The sequence below is a fragment of the Morone saxatilis genome, unplaced genomic scaffold (genome assembly GCF_004916995.1).
Source record: "Morone saxatilis isolate NCDOM2014 unplaced genomic scaffold, NCSU_SB_2.0 Contig15, whole genome shotgun sequence".
NCBI lineage: Eukaryota > Metazoa > Chordata > Actinopteri > Moronidae > Morone > Morone saxatilis.
The window spans coordinates 6160091-6177148 of NW_023339707.1; the positions used below are offsets into that span (position 1 = coordinate 6160091).

The 17058-nt window shown below is 42.0% G+C and overlaps 1 protein-coding gene across 1 annotated transcript; it reads left to right on the forward strand.

The window, feature by feature from the left end:
* The first annotated feature begins 1870 nt into the window (after positions 1 to 1870).
* tmem240a (transmembrane protein 240a) lies at positions 1871 to 16797 on the forward strand. Its single transcript, XM_035657047.1, has 4 exons — positions 1871 to 1927; positions 2341 to 2447; positions 7022 to 7230; positions 16155 to 16797. Exons 1-4 carry the CDS (start codon positions 1871 to 1873, stop codon positions 16307 to 16309), a joined length of 528 nt encoding a protein of 175 aa, XP_035512940.1. The 3' UTR covers positions 16310 to 16797.
* The last annotated feature ends 261 nt before the right edge of the window (positions 16798 to 17058 follow it).

The following is a 17058-nucleotide window of genomic DNA, read 5'->3' on the forward strand; positions in this document are numbered from 1 at the left end:
GTGCCCAGCTTGGCTGTGTTTCTTCACTGGGGGAGGTCGAAATGAAGTAACACTAGCAGCGTGCCTGTGGGTGACGACAGCAGATGTGTTCAAGTCAGTACCAGCAAAGGGCACTTTATGAAAAATACTATAAGATAGGTTAATGTTGTCACACTGTTTCCATTTTAGTAGTTAGTGCAACATGCATGTAAAATGTTTTTATAACAATTCAATAAATGTGTTGCAGTAAAGCGATGCAGGCTGCTGTACGGTTGCTGTCCATGGTTCTGAAACAATGTTTAACACTGTCTATTGTAGTGTTCACAAAAAACATATAGAAATATATGCATTGGTTTGTAGTGTCCAAAAGTTTAACCTGAATCATCCGCATTAGTTTTTATACAATGTTGTATTCAGGACTGATATTCTCTGATAGCTCAGTGAGCTTTGTCTAATAGTCGTCACAAGATGGCATAATATTCTATTATTTTTGCAGTCAGTTGTTTCACTTTGACCAACAGGACTATCTGTATAAGGTTTGTTTTGAAGTAAAAAGTGTTTTTAAGGTTTTGTTTAAGTTTTGGAGGAAATAATATCAATGCCAGTTCGTGATTCCTGAATATTCACCCATGTGGCTGCTTAATTAAAGAAAGAACCTAAAAGGCTTAATTTTGAAGTGTAGAATTTGTATTATTTTTATTTATTATTTTTTGGACATAAAACATGCAGGATAGTAGGAGCAGGAACAGCAGGAATGGTGCAGAATGAGAAACTGAAGAGCTGCAATGTCTGGAAGAGAAATAGAAAGCAAGGGCGTTTGTGTGTGTGTATGTGTGTGTGTGTGTGTGTGTGTCCAAGTGGCGGCGTTAAGGGGTAAAGAAGGGTTAAACCTCTGGAGAAAGAGGAGGTTAAATCATCACGAAGAGTGGCATTGCTGAAGCCGGCTCCGGAGCATCTGCAGGTATCCACTATTAATAATGAGCCTATAGACTGGTGCCATAAAGGCAGTTTGCAGTTCTCCCCTCTCATACCGCCCACTATACACTCTCTTTCTCTCTCACGCACGGACGCGCGCCCCCCCTGCGTGCACGCCCTGACGCACGCACGCGCACATGCACAAGAGGTGGGAGTGGATGCTCGTGTAGCTGCTGGAAGCCAGGATGGGATAATCATGCGTGTCTGGCTCCGGGCGTTGATGCAGCTGCCGTTGCGGGATCCGGACTGGACTCGGGGCGCAGGGTGGGTCTAGTTCCCGACTGGAGCTATCTGGACCTCATGTCGATGCTGTTAAGCGTTCCGAGAAAGAAGAGGGCGATGGCCGTGAGAGGAGTCGGTGCAGCTCTTTGAAACGTCCAGGCGAGAGAAATCGACCGTTTTCGCCGATGGAGGAGAGAATTCACCGGTGTTAAAGCGCAGCCCCGGTGTGGAATAACTTGGGAAAAGGGGGAGAGAGGATACCGAGGCACCCTGCAGGGGATATCGGGGGATCCCTTCACTTGTTTTTCTTGATGTTTTTGTAACCTGGGATAGAGATAGAAACGCACCTGGGAGAACGGATCACTTTTGCATCGGTAATTAGGAGAGAACTGCCTCCTCGGAGCGAGCGGCAGCCGCATCCGACCGACCGGGGGGGGGATTACTTGGATGGAGAGAGGGCGCAGTGAGGGCTGAGAGAGCGGCTTGCAGTGTGTGTGTGTGTGTGTGTGTGTGTGTAGGAGGGGACGACGGAGGGAGACCGGGCAGTTTGAAGGGACGGGGAGCCAGGAGCGGCGCGGCGGCTCCATGAGCGGCTCCTGCCGGGACAGAGCGCCCAGAGCCCAGCCGGAGCGTCTCCTCCACCGCCGCGGGTAGAACCCCGGGCTACAGGACGGCGGCCAGTTTGGAAGTTTTGATGCATATGATCACAACCACCATGATTTTTATGATTCTTGGTGCTTCAGTTGTAATGGTAAGACATCTCCACCTCCCTCAGCCACAATAAGGCTTTCTAATCCACTCACCGGGGCTAATGTTTGACCAGATTGTTGCCAAATGTGCCATAAATGTAACCAGCCACATTTTTTTGCGACAAACTACCATACACAGCAGGCCTATCAATGACATGTGGAAGTAGGTTAGCCTACCTATAATTACCTGCTGTCATAAATAAATAATCTAAGTCCGTTTTGAGGCAAGAGTCCCCCCTCTTCGAATTGGGAGGATCTGCCAAGGCTATGTTCCTCTCATTTTTCCTCTATGATCTTCACTGTTGTTATTTATCTTATATAATAGCCTAATGAGGAGAATCCTCCGTGTGTGTGTAGGAATAGCCTAGCCTATATTGTCTGACATGTCCCAGCTGACTTGCATGGTTCTTTGCAGGCGATAGCCTGTTTAATGGACATGAACGCACTACTGGATCGCTTTCACAACTACATCTTACCGCATCTACGAGGGGAGGACCGCGTCTGTCACTGCAACTGTGGAAGGTAAATGCCATCGTCCTCGTACAAATATTTGGAATAAACATGGTGGTGTGTGTGCTTTTTTTTTTTTTTTACCCGTTAATTCTTAATTGCTGAAGAGGCCTCGAAGATTTCTGGCGGTGAAGCCCCCGCAAAGCCGAGCTGCTACCAGCCTGTCTGTGCTCTTCTAGCGGCGGATGTTTTCATACAGCTTTTTATTATTCGCTCTAACAGAAAGCCCGATCACGCGTTTGTTCGCGGTGTGTGTGCGTGTGTGTTTTTATAGCCTATATTTGCTGCGAGGATTTCGGCTTTGCTGCAGATACGAAGGTGTGTGTCGGAGCCATAAATAGGTAATGAACTATGAGCAATATAAGGCCGTTCAAAAACAATCTGAGCATCAAGTGAGCTGCGCGATCCACGCAGGCCTACATGGTGTCGAATATAAAGCTGCTGCTGCTGCTGCTGCTGCCAATTATGAACGTATGAGTGTTGAAGTGAAGTGGTTATGGCTTCAGAAGTGCTATGGAGCTGTGGGTATACTGGCTGGTATTACCATTACCTGCTGTTTGCTGCCACAGTGAGAGCAGGTTTGAAGTGTGTGTGTGTGGGGGGGGGGCAGCAGCAAGACACTCATTAATAAATTAAGTCGGATTTAATCAGCATTATTATGCATTTTCCATCAACAGTGAGCATGTAATACAGCAGGCTAGCCTATGTAGGCTGTGTGGATGAGAAGAGACACAAGTGGGCCTCTGTTTTTTTTTTTTTTTTTAAGTCTACAATGCCTGAGGGTATAGCAACAGTGTTGGAGCAAGGAGTCCTTTTATCCAATACATTCACACATATATTGTCCTCAGATATTAGATCCTGATTGACTCCTCTCTTGCAGGCAACCTATAGCCACCAGGACAGATCAGTGTCTTAGGTGGGAATGTCACTATATATTCATGTTGCTGCAGGCCGAACAGATGCACATTAAATGAAACCAGCAGTGTATACTGTGCATACTGCAGTGAGGGGGTTGATGTACAATCAGTTCATTAGCAGCATTAAGAGGCCAGTTCCACTGTGTGTGTTTTTTTAGCCTGTAAATCCAGAAATGGGTCATCATCAGGTGCTATTAGATTATGCTTGTCAAACAGGGATAATCTGAGTCAAAGTTTGGGAGGCTTCTCACACACACAGACAGATGTGATGTTATATGGACTAATCAAGACAAATAAAATATGTTTGGAGGTAGGATTTATGATGAGATGGTAATATTTTGACAATCATGTTATCATTGCTACTGCCAAAAGGGGTCAGATTATAAATGCCAACAGGATTTTTTTTTTAAAGAAAGTTAACTAATTTCAGCAGCTTTTAGCAGTGATTTATATATTTCTAATGCTAAAATGATCATTTGTCCTCCAATACAAGTATTTGTTGATGCATAAGCACTGATAAAACAGTAAAACTACAAACCACTGGACAGTATGCACAGTCAAACCTCAGATTACTGTACCCAGTGTCTTTCAGTGACCTGGAAACACCTCCTGAATGAGGATCAGTCATCTGTCTCCATATAAACAGCAGAAACGCAGGATACGTGGATAAACAGGGCAGACCTGAGCTCGGGCTTCACTCGTCTGCCCTTCCATCCGCGAGGCATGGAGGTGTCGTGACGCCCACAGCGCTCACCTTATCAGGCTCGAGGACACAGCAAGTGTCATTTTATTTGGCAGCCTCTGTGCTCTGATTTGGATGTAGTTGTAGACAGAATGAAGCCTGGCCCACAATAGCTGCCTCTGTGGTAGAGGAAGAGATTCCAGGAGTGGGACTGTGTGTGCTGCTGGGTGTACCCTGCTTATTGCTGTCATGCTGTTGTGAGAGGCTGCAGGATAGTTGTCCTTATTGTGGCATTTGCATCCTCAAATCTTACAGAAACATGGTTTTCATTTTAACATCTGAAAGAAAGACCCACACACATTGATTTGCAGGGTGCAAGTGAACAGGACTTAAGTTTGTTTAAAGGTATAGAAGCAGCAAAAAGTAATCCTTTATTTTATTTACAGGGATTTGGGCAGAAGTCTTCTTCAGGGAACACAGAGGAAGATTTTGGCCTATTTTTACATTGAGCTTAGCTTTGTTTTTTGAGAAAATGTTTTGCTGTTAATGGACCTCAGTGTCTGTATGGCTCAAGTCAGTGAGGTCCAACAGGGGGTTTGATCTCCCATGTGGTGCCACTACTTCTTAAGTAAGATACTTGAGGCACTAATCTGCGAGATCTGTTTTTTTCCTCCATATTCAGTACAAAGTGCTGTGATTTTTCCGCACTGCACTTCCCAGAGATCATCTGTCAATCAAACAGCATGGGTGGATTTTCTGTAAATGAAGTTGCATTTCTGTAGGTGGAGGTTCTTTATTTGTCCAGAGCTGCTCACCTCCATTAAAAACTTCCATTAAAGGTCCAGTGTGCGACATTCAGTAGGGGTCTATTGGCTGTACTGGAATGTTCATGTTTTCATTAGTGTATAATCACCTGAATATAGGAATCATTGTGTCAATCATTTTTGTTACCTTTTTTTATCTATAGAGAGAGCATGTTAAACCGCCGTACAGTGGACGAACCAAACACTAGCTCTAGAGGGCCTTTCACAAGTTTCATGGTCACCGTAGTTTCTTCTGAACACTTGGAAGGCAAACAGTATTCAGTTGGTTGCCATCTGCTAAATGCCACTTAATCCTACGCATTGTTCCTTTAACTTCCAGTGCATCATAGAGGTAAAGACCCAATAGACACTGGGTGTGAAGCACAGCAGCTTTATGTCAGTGAGAGACAGAGATATGCAAAGCAGACATTTATTTAAACATGTAGAAAACTTGTGTTACAAACTAGAGGTCTGGAGTACCCATATTAGAAACTACCTGTCTCTTGCACATCCTTCAGATTTATGGAAGTGCAATAGTAAATTACCAGAGCACTCTTTGGGGAAAAAAAGTCTTAATGGGCTTAAAAACCTGCATTAGTCCAAACGTGTTATCAATGTAATGTTCCAAAGTGTGTGAGCAGAGGTGTGTATCTGTACTCACTTCCAGCAGTTAAATCTCTCAGCTCCCACTGTGTTCCTTTACAGTGTTTGTCAGACAGCTGCCTGTGTTGTTAGATTGGAAAAAGCCTCCATCCCCTCTCAGGAGGGCAGGTATTACCAGTGTAGTAAGACTTTCATATCAAGTGTGGATGTATCTGTTTTACAATGGAGCTGAGTCAAGGCTGGACAATGTGGCAAAGTGATTGTAAGGAACTGGAGGATTGTTGATCAGTAGCTGCTGCAACTGAGTGATATTCAGAGCTGATATGTGGTGTTATCATGCATGTTGTCCCTCAGCTGTAATAGAATTGTAGAGAGTGATGTACTCACCGTTGTCTTTAGGTTTGCATTCTATCAGCGTAACATTTCCATATTTTTCACCACTGTTCCTCTTTTTTCTCCTGTGAGATGTGAACACCTGGTTAGAAGCAATCACACACCCTGTGGATTTGTGGAAAAACAATTAAAATTGGATTCATATTGATTCCTTTCATGTCTCTTATACTTTGAAAAAAAATTGAGAGACTTTATTGTAAGAACCTAGAAAGAAATTCCAAAATGACTTGAAAAAGTCCCCTTTGGCAAAATTATTGCTTGTTTTAAGATAGCTCAAGAACTTGCACACTACTTTTCATATGATGTTTTTGTCTCAGCAAAAAAAAGGTTTATACTAAGCAGGTATGACCTTTACCTGTAAATATACTGAAAGGCACCAGTAGTTACTGCAGGTAGCAGAGTGTTTCTTATTCTTATTTCAGGCTGTGAGCATTTTCTGATAATTCACAATCACAAGCCTGTCTCCTTAAACTTGCCTAAAGTGCAGCCTGGGGACACTCTAGGGTCCTTGAGAGGCCTTCAGGGGGTGTCCTGCAAAGTGCGGATTAGTGCAGTTTGATTAAAATGATGGTAGAAATCTTCAGACATCATCCAAGTTAGAATGAGTATACCATATATAGGGTAGACAGTTTCACCATCTTGATATAGCATATATATATATTGTATATATAGACAAACAGTGTCCTTGGTCCTCAGGGTCAAGGACATTTGGAAAGTCCTGTATCATGCTAAAGTTATACAGTTGAGAGACAAAAAGGTAAAGGTAACACCTGAATAAATGAATGGAGCAACATAACAAATACAGGTGCTTCCATACAAGATGTGAGGACTCATGGAATGGTTTGATGAGTCCGAAAAAGATGTGAATCACATGCTATGACCTTCACAATTACCAGACCTCAACCCAATACAACACCGATGGGAGATTCTGGAGCAGCATGTTACACAGGGCTCATCACATGTTTTTAGCGTTCATCCTTCCAGAAGAGCTCCAGTATATGCCAAGCAGCAATGGTAGCAAAATTGTTTACTTTATGATTGCACTTAGCTTTTCCTTTAATCTGTCACCCATCTGTATGCCTTGAGATGGCTAAGTAATGTCAATTTCTTTCTTTAACTTTAACTAATTATATGTTGATTTACATATATCTAACTTCCATCACCTTCCCTTGTCTGTCCTCGTCCCAGGCATCATGTCCACTATGTAATCCCATATGATGGGGACCATTCCTTGGTGGACTCTTCAGAGAACTACTTTGTGAGTGACAGTGTGACCAAGCAGGAGATGGACTTGATGTTGGGGCTGCTGCTGGGCTTCTGCATCAGCTGGCTGCTGCTGTGGCTGGACGGAGTCCTACACTGTGCCGTCAGGGCCTGGAGGGCGAGCCGCTATTACGGTAAGTTGGATGTTAGTGACGCTGGTCTGCTGCACAGACACATCTCAAAGAAGCCTAAAATGTCTTACAATTCTTCCTCTTTTGCGTGTTCTGCCTTCACACACAATGATGGTAAATAACATGTCACAGCAAAACCTAAATAATGTTAATTTGAGAGGTGAAATAAAGTATAATAAATAAAGTAATAAAGTATATATAATTTTAATCAGCGTTTGAGGTGGTAAATGGTATTAGCAAAAAGCTTGTATGCAGAATTATCTATCTATCTGTATCTATCCACCATGTATCTGCATGTGCGAGTGCTTGCCAGGTTAACACAGCAGTTGGTGTAGCTCTGGTTAATGACCTTCCCCCCATTGCTTGGCCCATTTTTGGCTCTTCTCACTGATTTTTTTCTCAGTTTACTGCGACCTCTTGGAAAATCACAGCTAAACCTTCCAACTGTGTGATGATTCAGACGTCGGCTATCAGTCGAGTTAACCATTTAAATTGCTGTCTTCTTTTTTTGGACAGCCGAAATACCTCGAACCTTATTTCATTAATAATCCTCCTAATTTGTTTTCAGGAAACAGCAGCAGTCATATGCTAATGTAATAGCACCGTCATTAAGTGTAATTACTATGTTCTGAATATATTAAAGTAATTGTTTATGAGAAAAATATTCAACAAGTCAACAAGAAATCAAACCTTAATGAGAACAGCAATACTATAGATGATCAAAAATGAGAAGAGTGATCAAACAAAATCGATAGAGAATGAACACTGTAATAGAGATATGTGTTAGTTAAAAAAATAATCAAAATGATTGAATTATTATTATTATTATCATTATTATTATTATGTTGTTGTTGTTGTTGTTTCTTTCACAAACTGCTGATTCACATTAAATTCCCTACAGATATTTACTTCACTATATCATTTTAATTAATTTTGATGTCATACAGCAGTGTAACCACTGCACTATAATGCTATGCTCTAGCAGGTCTTTCAGTATTAGCTGGTTAAAGCTAATGTTTAATGCATTGAACCAAACAGAAGATAGTCGATGTCCTTGTGACAGCTGATGTTTATTTGAATTACTTTTCAGCAAAGGTTTGAATTAAATATAAAACGTTTAGTGTTTCAAGCCAGGTCTGACAGAATAAGCTCTGCTTATTCTAGCTTCTGTGCGCCACTGTATTATGCAAAGTTAAACCTTTAATGATCTCATTGGGGACACACTGCAAGAGCAAAATAGCAAAGCAATGCAGTAAAATGAGATAGAATATTAATAGGAATTGTAATAATGCAGATGATGCAACTCACAATTAACATTTGGTTGAGTTAAACCTCAATGGGAAAAACAAAAAACAGTTTTTTAGGATGCAAGTTAGCTCGTGGGAAAAATGGCAATTCTCTGAATTTATATCTGTGATCATAGCATTCATAGCTAGATAACTTTTATAAAATGTTTTGTTGGTTGCAGGCTAGTAATGTTTAAAATTAGTTTTAAACATGAGTGTATGTTAATAATAAAGAATACTTTTATATAGCAGTACACAAAAAAGACAGTGTAAAGGTAAACACTATAGATGTATCAAATATTGAAATGATATGAATATGAATGAATGAAAAAGGAATGCTGAAGATAAAAGTGCGTTTTGAGTAAGGATTTCAAATAGGACACTAACTTTGCAAACCTGAAATTCTGTGGCATAGACTTTCACAGCTGAGAGGCCATGCGTGATGAGAAGGGCCCTGAAAGAGGATCTCAAGCAGCAATCAGCCTCACTTGGGGTTAACATATCACACAAATAAGCTGACTTAAAACCTTAAAATCAATTCTGCATTTGACAAGCAGTCTGTGAAGGGAGAAAAGGATTTAGGTAATGTGGTCACTTCTCTTGGAGTGCGATTAGCCTCAGAGGAGCGTTCTGATTTAACTGTACTATGTTGATATTTCTTCTGCTAAGACCACAAGTGCGTCACAACAATCAACCCTGGAGGAGATATAAGTATGAATGACCTTCTCAAGAGCTGCAAATAAAAATAAAACATCTCATCTTAGTGATGTGCCCTAGTTAAAATTAAACACAGTTAGACCACTTGAGCATTTAATGACAGACCGGAGTTTGTTGACAGGCAAACCAGACTACACATAATATCATTCATAGTGCTAGTGCAGGGATCAGAATGGGTAATTGTTAGGATCTCTGAATCTTTAAAATGTTTGTTTATCCAGCTTTTATTATAAGGGAGAAATGACATAATGCAGTATACATCAACAATAAATACAAGGCTTTATTTGACTTTTAAACAGCATGATATACCCAGAGGAGAGCATATTAATAGAGAATAATCAGGGACCCAAGATAAACCCTTGAGGGGACTCCACAAAAGGCCAATCAGCCTCAATAGAAGAAAGACGTTTTATGAGGTATGAAGTAAATCATATCAGTGATACCAACAAAGCTGTTCAGAGAACTGATTTAAATATCGAGGTCCACTCTGAGCAGAGGTCAAAGAGAATTAAAACAATTATTACGGGCGCAGTGACTTACCGGAGTCGCTGCTGGATGACTGGCAAACTCAAGGCAACAACAAGACAGAGGTCACTGCACCTGGAAAGAGTTCCAGCACTCAGAGGCCTGTAAAACCACAACTTGGTACATGAACAGATTAACATAATGAGATACAGTTAAGGGAACAAAGCTTTAGAGGTGCTGGTAGGCTTTTTGGGCTTTGGACAGAGCCATACTAACAGTTTCCTCTAAGCTACCCACTTGTTGGCTTTAGCTCCATAGTTAACGCACAGACATGAGAATGGTATCTGTTTACTCATGTAACTTTTGGGAAAAAACTAACCAGTGTATTTTCCTAAATGCCAAAAACATTGATTTGAAATAGTAATTTTTCACAGAAGACATTTTGACTTGTCATAATAGGAACAGCGCAGGTGAGGTGAGGTCCATTGAGGTTTGAAGGTCCTGCACAACCATACAGGTGTTTCCAATTAGTCTTGCTGATTAGACCTCTTCTCAGGTCGAAGGTGGACTAAGCTCTGCTAGAATTTACGGGTTGTCAACAGACTTAAATGATTTAAAAGTAATGGCTGCGCTCCATTTGGCTGTACAACTTGTTATGTAGTGGCAAGGGTGGGAAAACCTGCTTCAAATGGAGTGCTGGCAGCATGAGGCAGCAGGTATGACGTTGAATCTCTATCAGAAAATTAAATGTCTTTTCACATCTTTTAAGTGCCCAAGCCGGCATGTCCCTATTTGCAAGCCAAATTGAAATGGAGTATACCTACACCCTACCAGTACAAAGCAGAGCAGGTTTTGTAGCGCACCCAGTGGCAACAGTGTATTTTTCCCACCCAACAAAGCTAATGGGAGATTGAAAAAGATGTCAGTCAAGCTCAGTCTGTACACGACTACACAGCCCTGAACCAGCCAAAAGAATTAAAATCACATGTGTGGCTTTACCATGGGTTTGCACGGCCTTTAACTCAACTAACGATATCAATTTTGCCTCGAGAGTAGCTGTATGCCCCAGAAATGTCTGCGTATCAAGCCCAATCATTGAGAATATTATGAGGGCACAGTGGTTCAATGGTTAGCACTGTCACATCACTGCAAGAGGGTCCTGGTTTGAACTCCCTATAACTGTAACTCTCTGTATGGAGTTACTGTATTCATTTTAATGTTAATCTATGCTCTTTGCATGTTTGCATGTTTTCCTCTTTTCCAAAGATAGTTAAGGAGAAATGGAAACTCAATATGGCATCCACAGTAACCAAAAATAAGGAAAACATGAGCTACTAACATGTGTAAAGTGTGGATTATATTTACCTGTCTGTAGAAAGCCACATAAACATATATATAGATAATGTGTCAGTGTGTAGATGTGTATATTGCATAGTATATTGCCTGCACAGCTTGTCAAGTCACATTACACTGAAGACAACATGAATTAATGTGCAGTACTAGCTGTAAATGTGTTGTCTAATGAGAAAATCTGGCCAAGCTGTTATTTGTTTTAAACAAGCATGGCTTTTGTGTGATAACCAATAGAATACATATGAATACACATACAGCAGTTACCAAGACTGGTTCAAACCAGGCTCGAGAAACAGAAATTGAGAAATGACTTCACTCCCACCATCTGCTGTGCTATAGTGAAAGCTACATTCCCACATACCATGTGTTTAAATCCAACTGAGTGTGATAGTTGCTCCTTAATTTCCTGTCTCCTGTCAGCACTCTCTCTCTCTCTCTCTGAAATATCTGTTTAATTTCTCTTACCACCTCCTCCCTGACAGTTGAAGGATGCATGTTACTTTAGCAAAAAGAAGAGGAATGCGGCAGATTTAATGAGACAGAACATGTTGGGGTACCATTCTCCAACATCGTTTGGTTTGTGTGCTTGTGCAGAACAGGGGCAGAAGAAACAAAAGGCTTTTTAGCGACGCTAAAGCCAAGCAGCTATTAGACACATGTGTGAAATCATGACATGGCAGCATGAAATCCCTGATAGTCTGGCGCTCTGCTGAAGAGACACCAACCCCTGACCACACAGAGGATTCATCTCTGTGCACTGGCAAGATGTTCACCGATGAGCCGAGCATTAGCATCCTGGATTACTGTGTTCAGTTTCTCACGGCCGTGGCATTTTCACAGGCTTTTCCACCCAGCCAGGATCAAACTCTAGGGGGAAACACTGATAACGTTTTGTTGCGTTCTTTGGCACAAATGAGCTAAATTTAGAGATACTGAATAAGGCAGCAAAAATAGGGTTGAATATTTTGTCTGCTCTCTGCTGCATGGCGCTTAGTGTCGGGTCAGTCCTGTCTTGTGGTGGCCTGGATCCTCAGTTTTAAGGATAAAGTAGGTGATATGTGACCTGGATACTTGGACCGCCACGGAAAAGCTCCTCAGGCAGGTTGGGAAAGTATCAAGCAGCAACAATCAAAGGATGACGTTTAGTACTAAAAGCTTTTTGAAATCAAACTGAAAGTGCACTGATATTGGTTTTTAGGAAGGAAAGTGTCAGGTTGTAGTTGGATGTGTAAGGTTTTTCAGCAGCGAGTGAGACAACGCTCTTTTCTCCAGTGCATTAGTACAACAGTGTAAAATACATCATAAAAAAAACACCCAGAGAGGAGGGAACATCCATATTCATTAAGCAGCAGTTATAGAGTGGGGGATATAGGCTTCTTCTTTTGTACTGGGAGGGAATGCCCCTCGCCTGTGTGTGTGTATGTGTGTGTGTGCTGTGACGTTGATGCTAGGTCAGACTCGTTTAGCCTCCCCGAGATAAGGAGTGAAGGTGAGGCTGACAGAGCGAGGAAGGGTGTGTGTGTGTGTGTGTGTGTGTGTCTGTGTGTGTGTGTGTTATGGGTGCAGGATGGAAATGCTGTCACATCTCCACCCCCACTTACACACACATACACACACACATAGAGACACACACTCTCTCCTACGGAGCTATAAATAGAATGAGAGAGAGCAGCTGGAATGGCAAGTGAGAAACACACACACTCACACACACACACACACTCAGTCAGTGCATTGAGATGCACATTGATTCCCATTCCTTTTTTTTTTCTCCCCCCTAATTCTATCTCTAGCTCCTCCTTCTCCCCTCCCTCTTCACTTATTGAATCTACTCCTGGCCATTTCCTTTACAATGCTTCCTGCTGCAACTACTTTTTTTTCTTTTCTTATCGTTGACGTGCTGTGAATATCTGAGACTAGAGTCTCTGTTGCACGAGAAACACAAGAACTGTCTCAAAAATGGAGAAAACGATGACCTGGCGTTTAGCATTAACCCCCCTCCACTCCTCCTTCCCTCTCCTCTGAAGGAGCGTAACACAATTGTGCCTTCGCCTCCCATTTTCTGCCTTGCATTATCATGTCCCCCGACTCCATCCCCATCCCCATCTCCATCCTTTTATTCAAATGAGAGAAACCTGTCTTCGTTGCCCCTTTTCCTTTACCCTTCAGAGCAGTCCTTGTGGACAGCATACCCATTCACAGCTATAAATAACTCACTCTCTCTCCCTCCTCACCTCCCCTTCATCCAACACCTCATCCCCCTCCTCCCCAACTCCACCACCACCACCACCACCACCACCACTACCCCTCCTCTCGCTCATCCTCTAGCAGGGCCATTTGCCACTGGGTTTGCTGTCTGGGGCTCTCCCCTCCTTTTCCCTCTCTCTTTCTCTCTCTCTCTGCTGTCTCTGTGGACCTCGCTCCGCCTCGCCGGCTCCAGTTTATAACATGACAAGCACGAATGTGTGCTCCGCCATTCCCCTCTTCACGTTCCACACCTCGCATTCATGGAAACCCCACTTTGTTTCCAGACAGTCCCCGATTTCACGGCAGATCGGCCTTTCTATTAGAAAGCCTGTGTGTTCTGCACATGCAGCGTGGTGGCTCCTAATTGGTCAAAGACATAAAGATACAAACGGTTCCGCCATAAGCCGACCTGTAAAATCCTTTTTGAATGTAGAGAAATAATGCCAGGACACGTCACATGCGCAACAGCCCAAACACAAATGTAAAAAATCAAGGGCAACAACGTGGTGCACTTGAAGAGATTGATGCCATTTACCATTCTCATCCAATATTTCAATGTTCCAATCTTTTATCTCCTCTTTGTCACTCTGCCCTTACTGTAAGAAGCTCACCCCTACTTCCCAGAATTAAACATTGTTTATAGCTATGATGAAGCTGGTGGCTAAAAGACATATTAAACACCAGCTTTTCCAGTCTGTGGTCTGTGTGGAGCTTATAATTTACTTTTATACTAACCATAGACTACAAAAACCTTACTGCATCTGATTTGGGGTCATTTTTTGTTTTATTAACTGGCCTATTTTTGAAAATACTAAATGTTGCATGGAAGATGTGATTTTGAGACACATGATCACTTTTCTTTAAATACATAATTCAACATTTTGCTCAGAATAATTTTCTTGTTGGGGTAGAAAATCTGAATTTAGACCATCAACTCTGCACTGAAACTGAGTGTTACAATAAAAAAAAAGAAGACTCATATCAGAGATGGATAAAATGACAAGCAAATACCAGCCTAGCAATAAATTCATATAAACAGTGTTACAGGAGAAAATGAGTGTTAAAGTGGACTCACTGACATTAACATCCAGAAAGGACAGTTGACAGCACAGAGATCAGTCCTCTGTGTTGCTGGCTGTTATGTCTTGTCTGCCTCTAACTGGATTTAGAGCCAGAAAACCAGGCTAAGAAGGATTTTACACTATTGTGTGTCTCGATCTCATGAGTGTATCATCTTCAAAAGCCGGCATTCAGTTGTCTTTGCTCGTGTCTGCACAACTACAAAAGCAACACAGTGTTGGCTAACAATAAACCACTTGTTAAGTCATTACACATTTTCAGGTATCCGCATGAGTAAGACTAAAGACGGGGAGCAGAGACGGGAATAATCAATATTGTGTCATGTTTTGATTATGACAAAGTATTGCTACTCTGGCATCAGTGTCGTCATACTTTCTGTTGCAGTACTGACGCAGAGGTGTTTCCTTCTTGTCCCTTTTGTGTGTTTAAAATGCTCACTCTGGGGGTCGCCATGACCTAGTTGTCTAAGGCAGTGGCTCTCAACCTGGGGTCTGGGGACACCCAGGGGTCCTTGAGGGGGTTCCAGTGGGTCCCTAGAAAAATTGGGAATACTTTAATTTCACTATTATTTCACTGACTAGAAGTTATCACAATGACAAAATGTATAAGCTTGGCTGCTCATAGGTTTCAGACTCTTCACTGTACATCCGCTAATCTACAGTATAGACAGTTATTGAATACCTAAATCTTATCAGCCATAGATCAATGAGACTACATCTTATCAAAAATGGGTCCAATAGCCTGATTGTATCAATTTGGGGGTCCTTGACACCAATAAGGCACATGTAATCTTAACTTCCATTTTGTGTTGGACCTTTGTTACATGTCATCCATGTCATTACATGTTTTCAGTCTGTCTCCACTGTCAAATAAAGGGAAAATTCCAAAAAGTAAGATCAAAAGAGGACTATATATGTTCTGTTTTCTTTTGGTTGCCATGAGTCTTTTGTGTTTTCCTTTTTTTGTTTGCCAATTTGTGGTCACTGAGCCTGTACTTGGTTAGGATCTGTCTCTGCTTTCTATCTCTGACAGTAGAGAGATATTCTGCTAATTCATAATCTTTTTTAAGGGCAAGATAACATTCTAATCTACTTTGGCTTTTTCTTTTCAATGTTCAAAATAGGTTTCTTTGCCTTATAATATGATTTACTCTGATTGGTTGCTGTGAGGCTGGTCAGAGTGCGCCTGAGAGGGGGCAGAAATTGACACAGGGGACTCTTTTCTGGGCTCAGCTCTTGGGTTTGGAGGGCTTTGGAGTGGAGGATAGGGGTCTGGATTTAAGGCGATTAAAAATTGAGTGCTCTCTATTGAATATCAATTTTCAGTGGGTATCTGCCTAATTCTGCTCTGCATACATTTGTTGCCGTTTTTCTGTGTACGTGTATCTGCAAAATTCAAGATTCTGTTAGATGTTTGTCCAAACGGGTATAGCTACAAGTTGGCCCCTTACATCACTAACATATAGCTGAATGGGCTGGATGACTTTTTTAATTGTACTTTGGAAATTATAATTTTTTTTTAAATTAAGATTTTAGAACTCTTAGGCTTTTTCTTTTATTGCATTTATTACCATGTTAATACTAATGCTGTTATGTTTATAGGTATAAGTCATACTATGTTCAATGATATTATTATTTATGATAATTTAGGGTACCAACTTCTAACAGACAACCAATTCTTCATATCCATCATGGGGTTATTGCATCCAGCAGAGGTGGATACAGGCCAGCAAATAGTATGTAAGTTGTGGAGATGACGTTACCTTTCGTCTCCTTCCTCCAGATACCCCGTCCTGGTCATGGCTGCCCCAGTTCTGCAACCTTCGAGACCTCCGTCGTCGGGCCCAGCTCAGACAGCTGGAAGACTCCAGCGGCAACATGGTCCACATCAAGCAGAAGCTCTACCACAATGGCCACCCTAGTCCCCGCCACCTCTGACTCTGAAAAAAACAAAATAACAACAACAAAAAAAACACCCTAGACTCCCTCCCCTACAACCTCTTCCCCTGTCCTCTACAAAACCCCTCATCCCCCTTCCTAAACTGCCCCTTGGCCAACTGTTGCCTCAGAGACCCTGAAAAACTGCCCTCCCACTGTTCATAACATGGCCCCCTTAAACCCCCCCACGACAGGACTTTCTTATGACTAAACCCGGTCCCTGTCAGCACTAAAAAAATTCCCAAAATGGAGCAAGATGACGATTATTTGTTGCCACTGAAATTTTGTCTTATGTCCATGTCCACCATTGTGGGAGGAGGAAGAAAAAAAAAAACATTTTTAGGGGTGTTTTTTCTGTATAGAGACATTTTCTGTGTTCATTGTTAAACTTGGCATGCTCTTTTAGAACAGGGTAAGATGTGGGCAGTGTATGGAATGGGGGCGGCAAGACGGGTGTCAGGATATTTTTTTTCTGTATCGGGTGGGAGTGGGACTTTGTTGGCGTGGGGAGGGGCAAATGAGACTGGTGGGTGGGTGGGTTTTTGTGATGGTTAGATTGCTGCTTCTGTAAATAGTTATAAATACGGGCAAGTGGGATTTAACAGTCTTTAAGGGGGTGCGTGGGGGGATTTTTGTGTGAGTCGTTTATCAATAGAAAACCTAATGATGGACTGTGTGCGTAAAGATTATAGGAACGGAACAGAAAGACGAGTCTGTTTGAAAACTGGATGTGAAACCATGTGATTTCT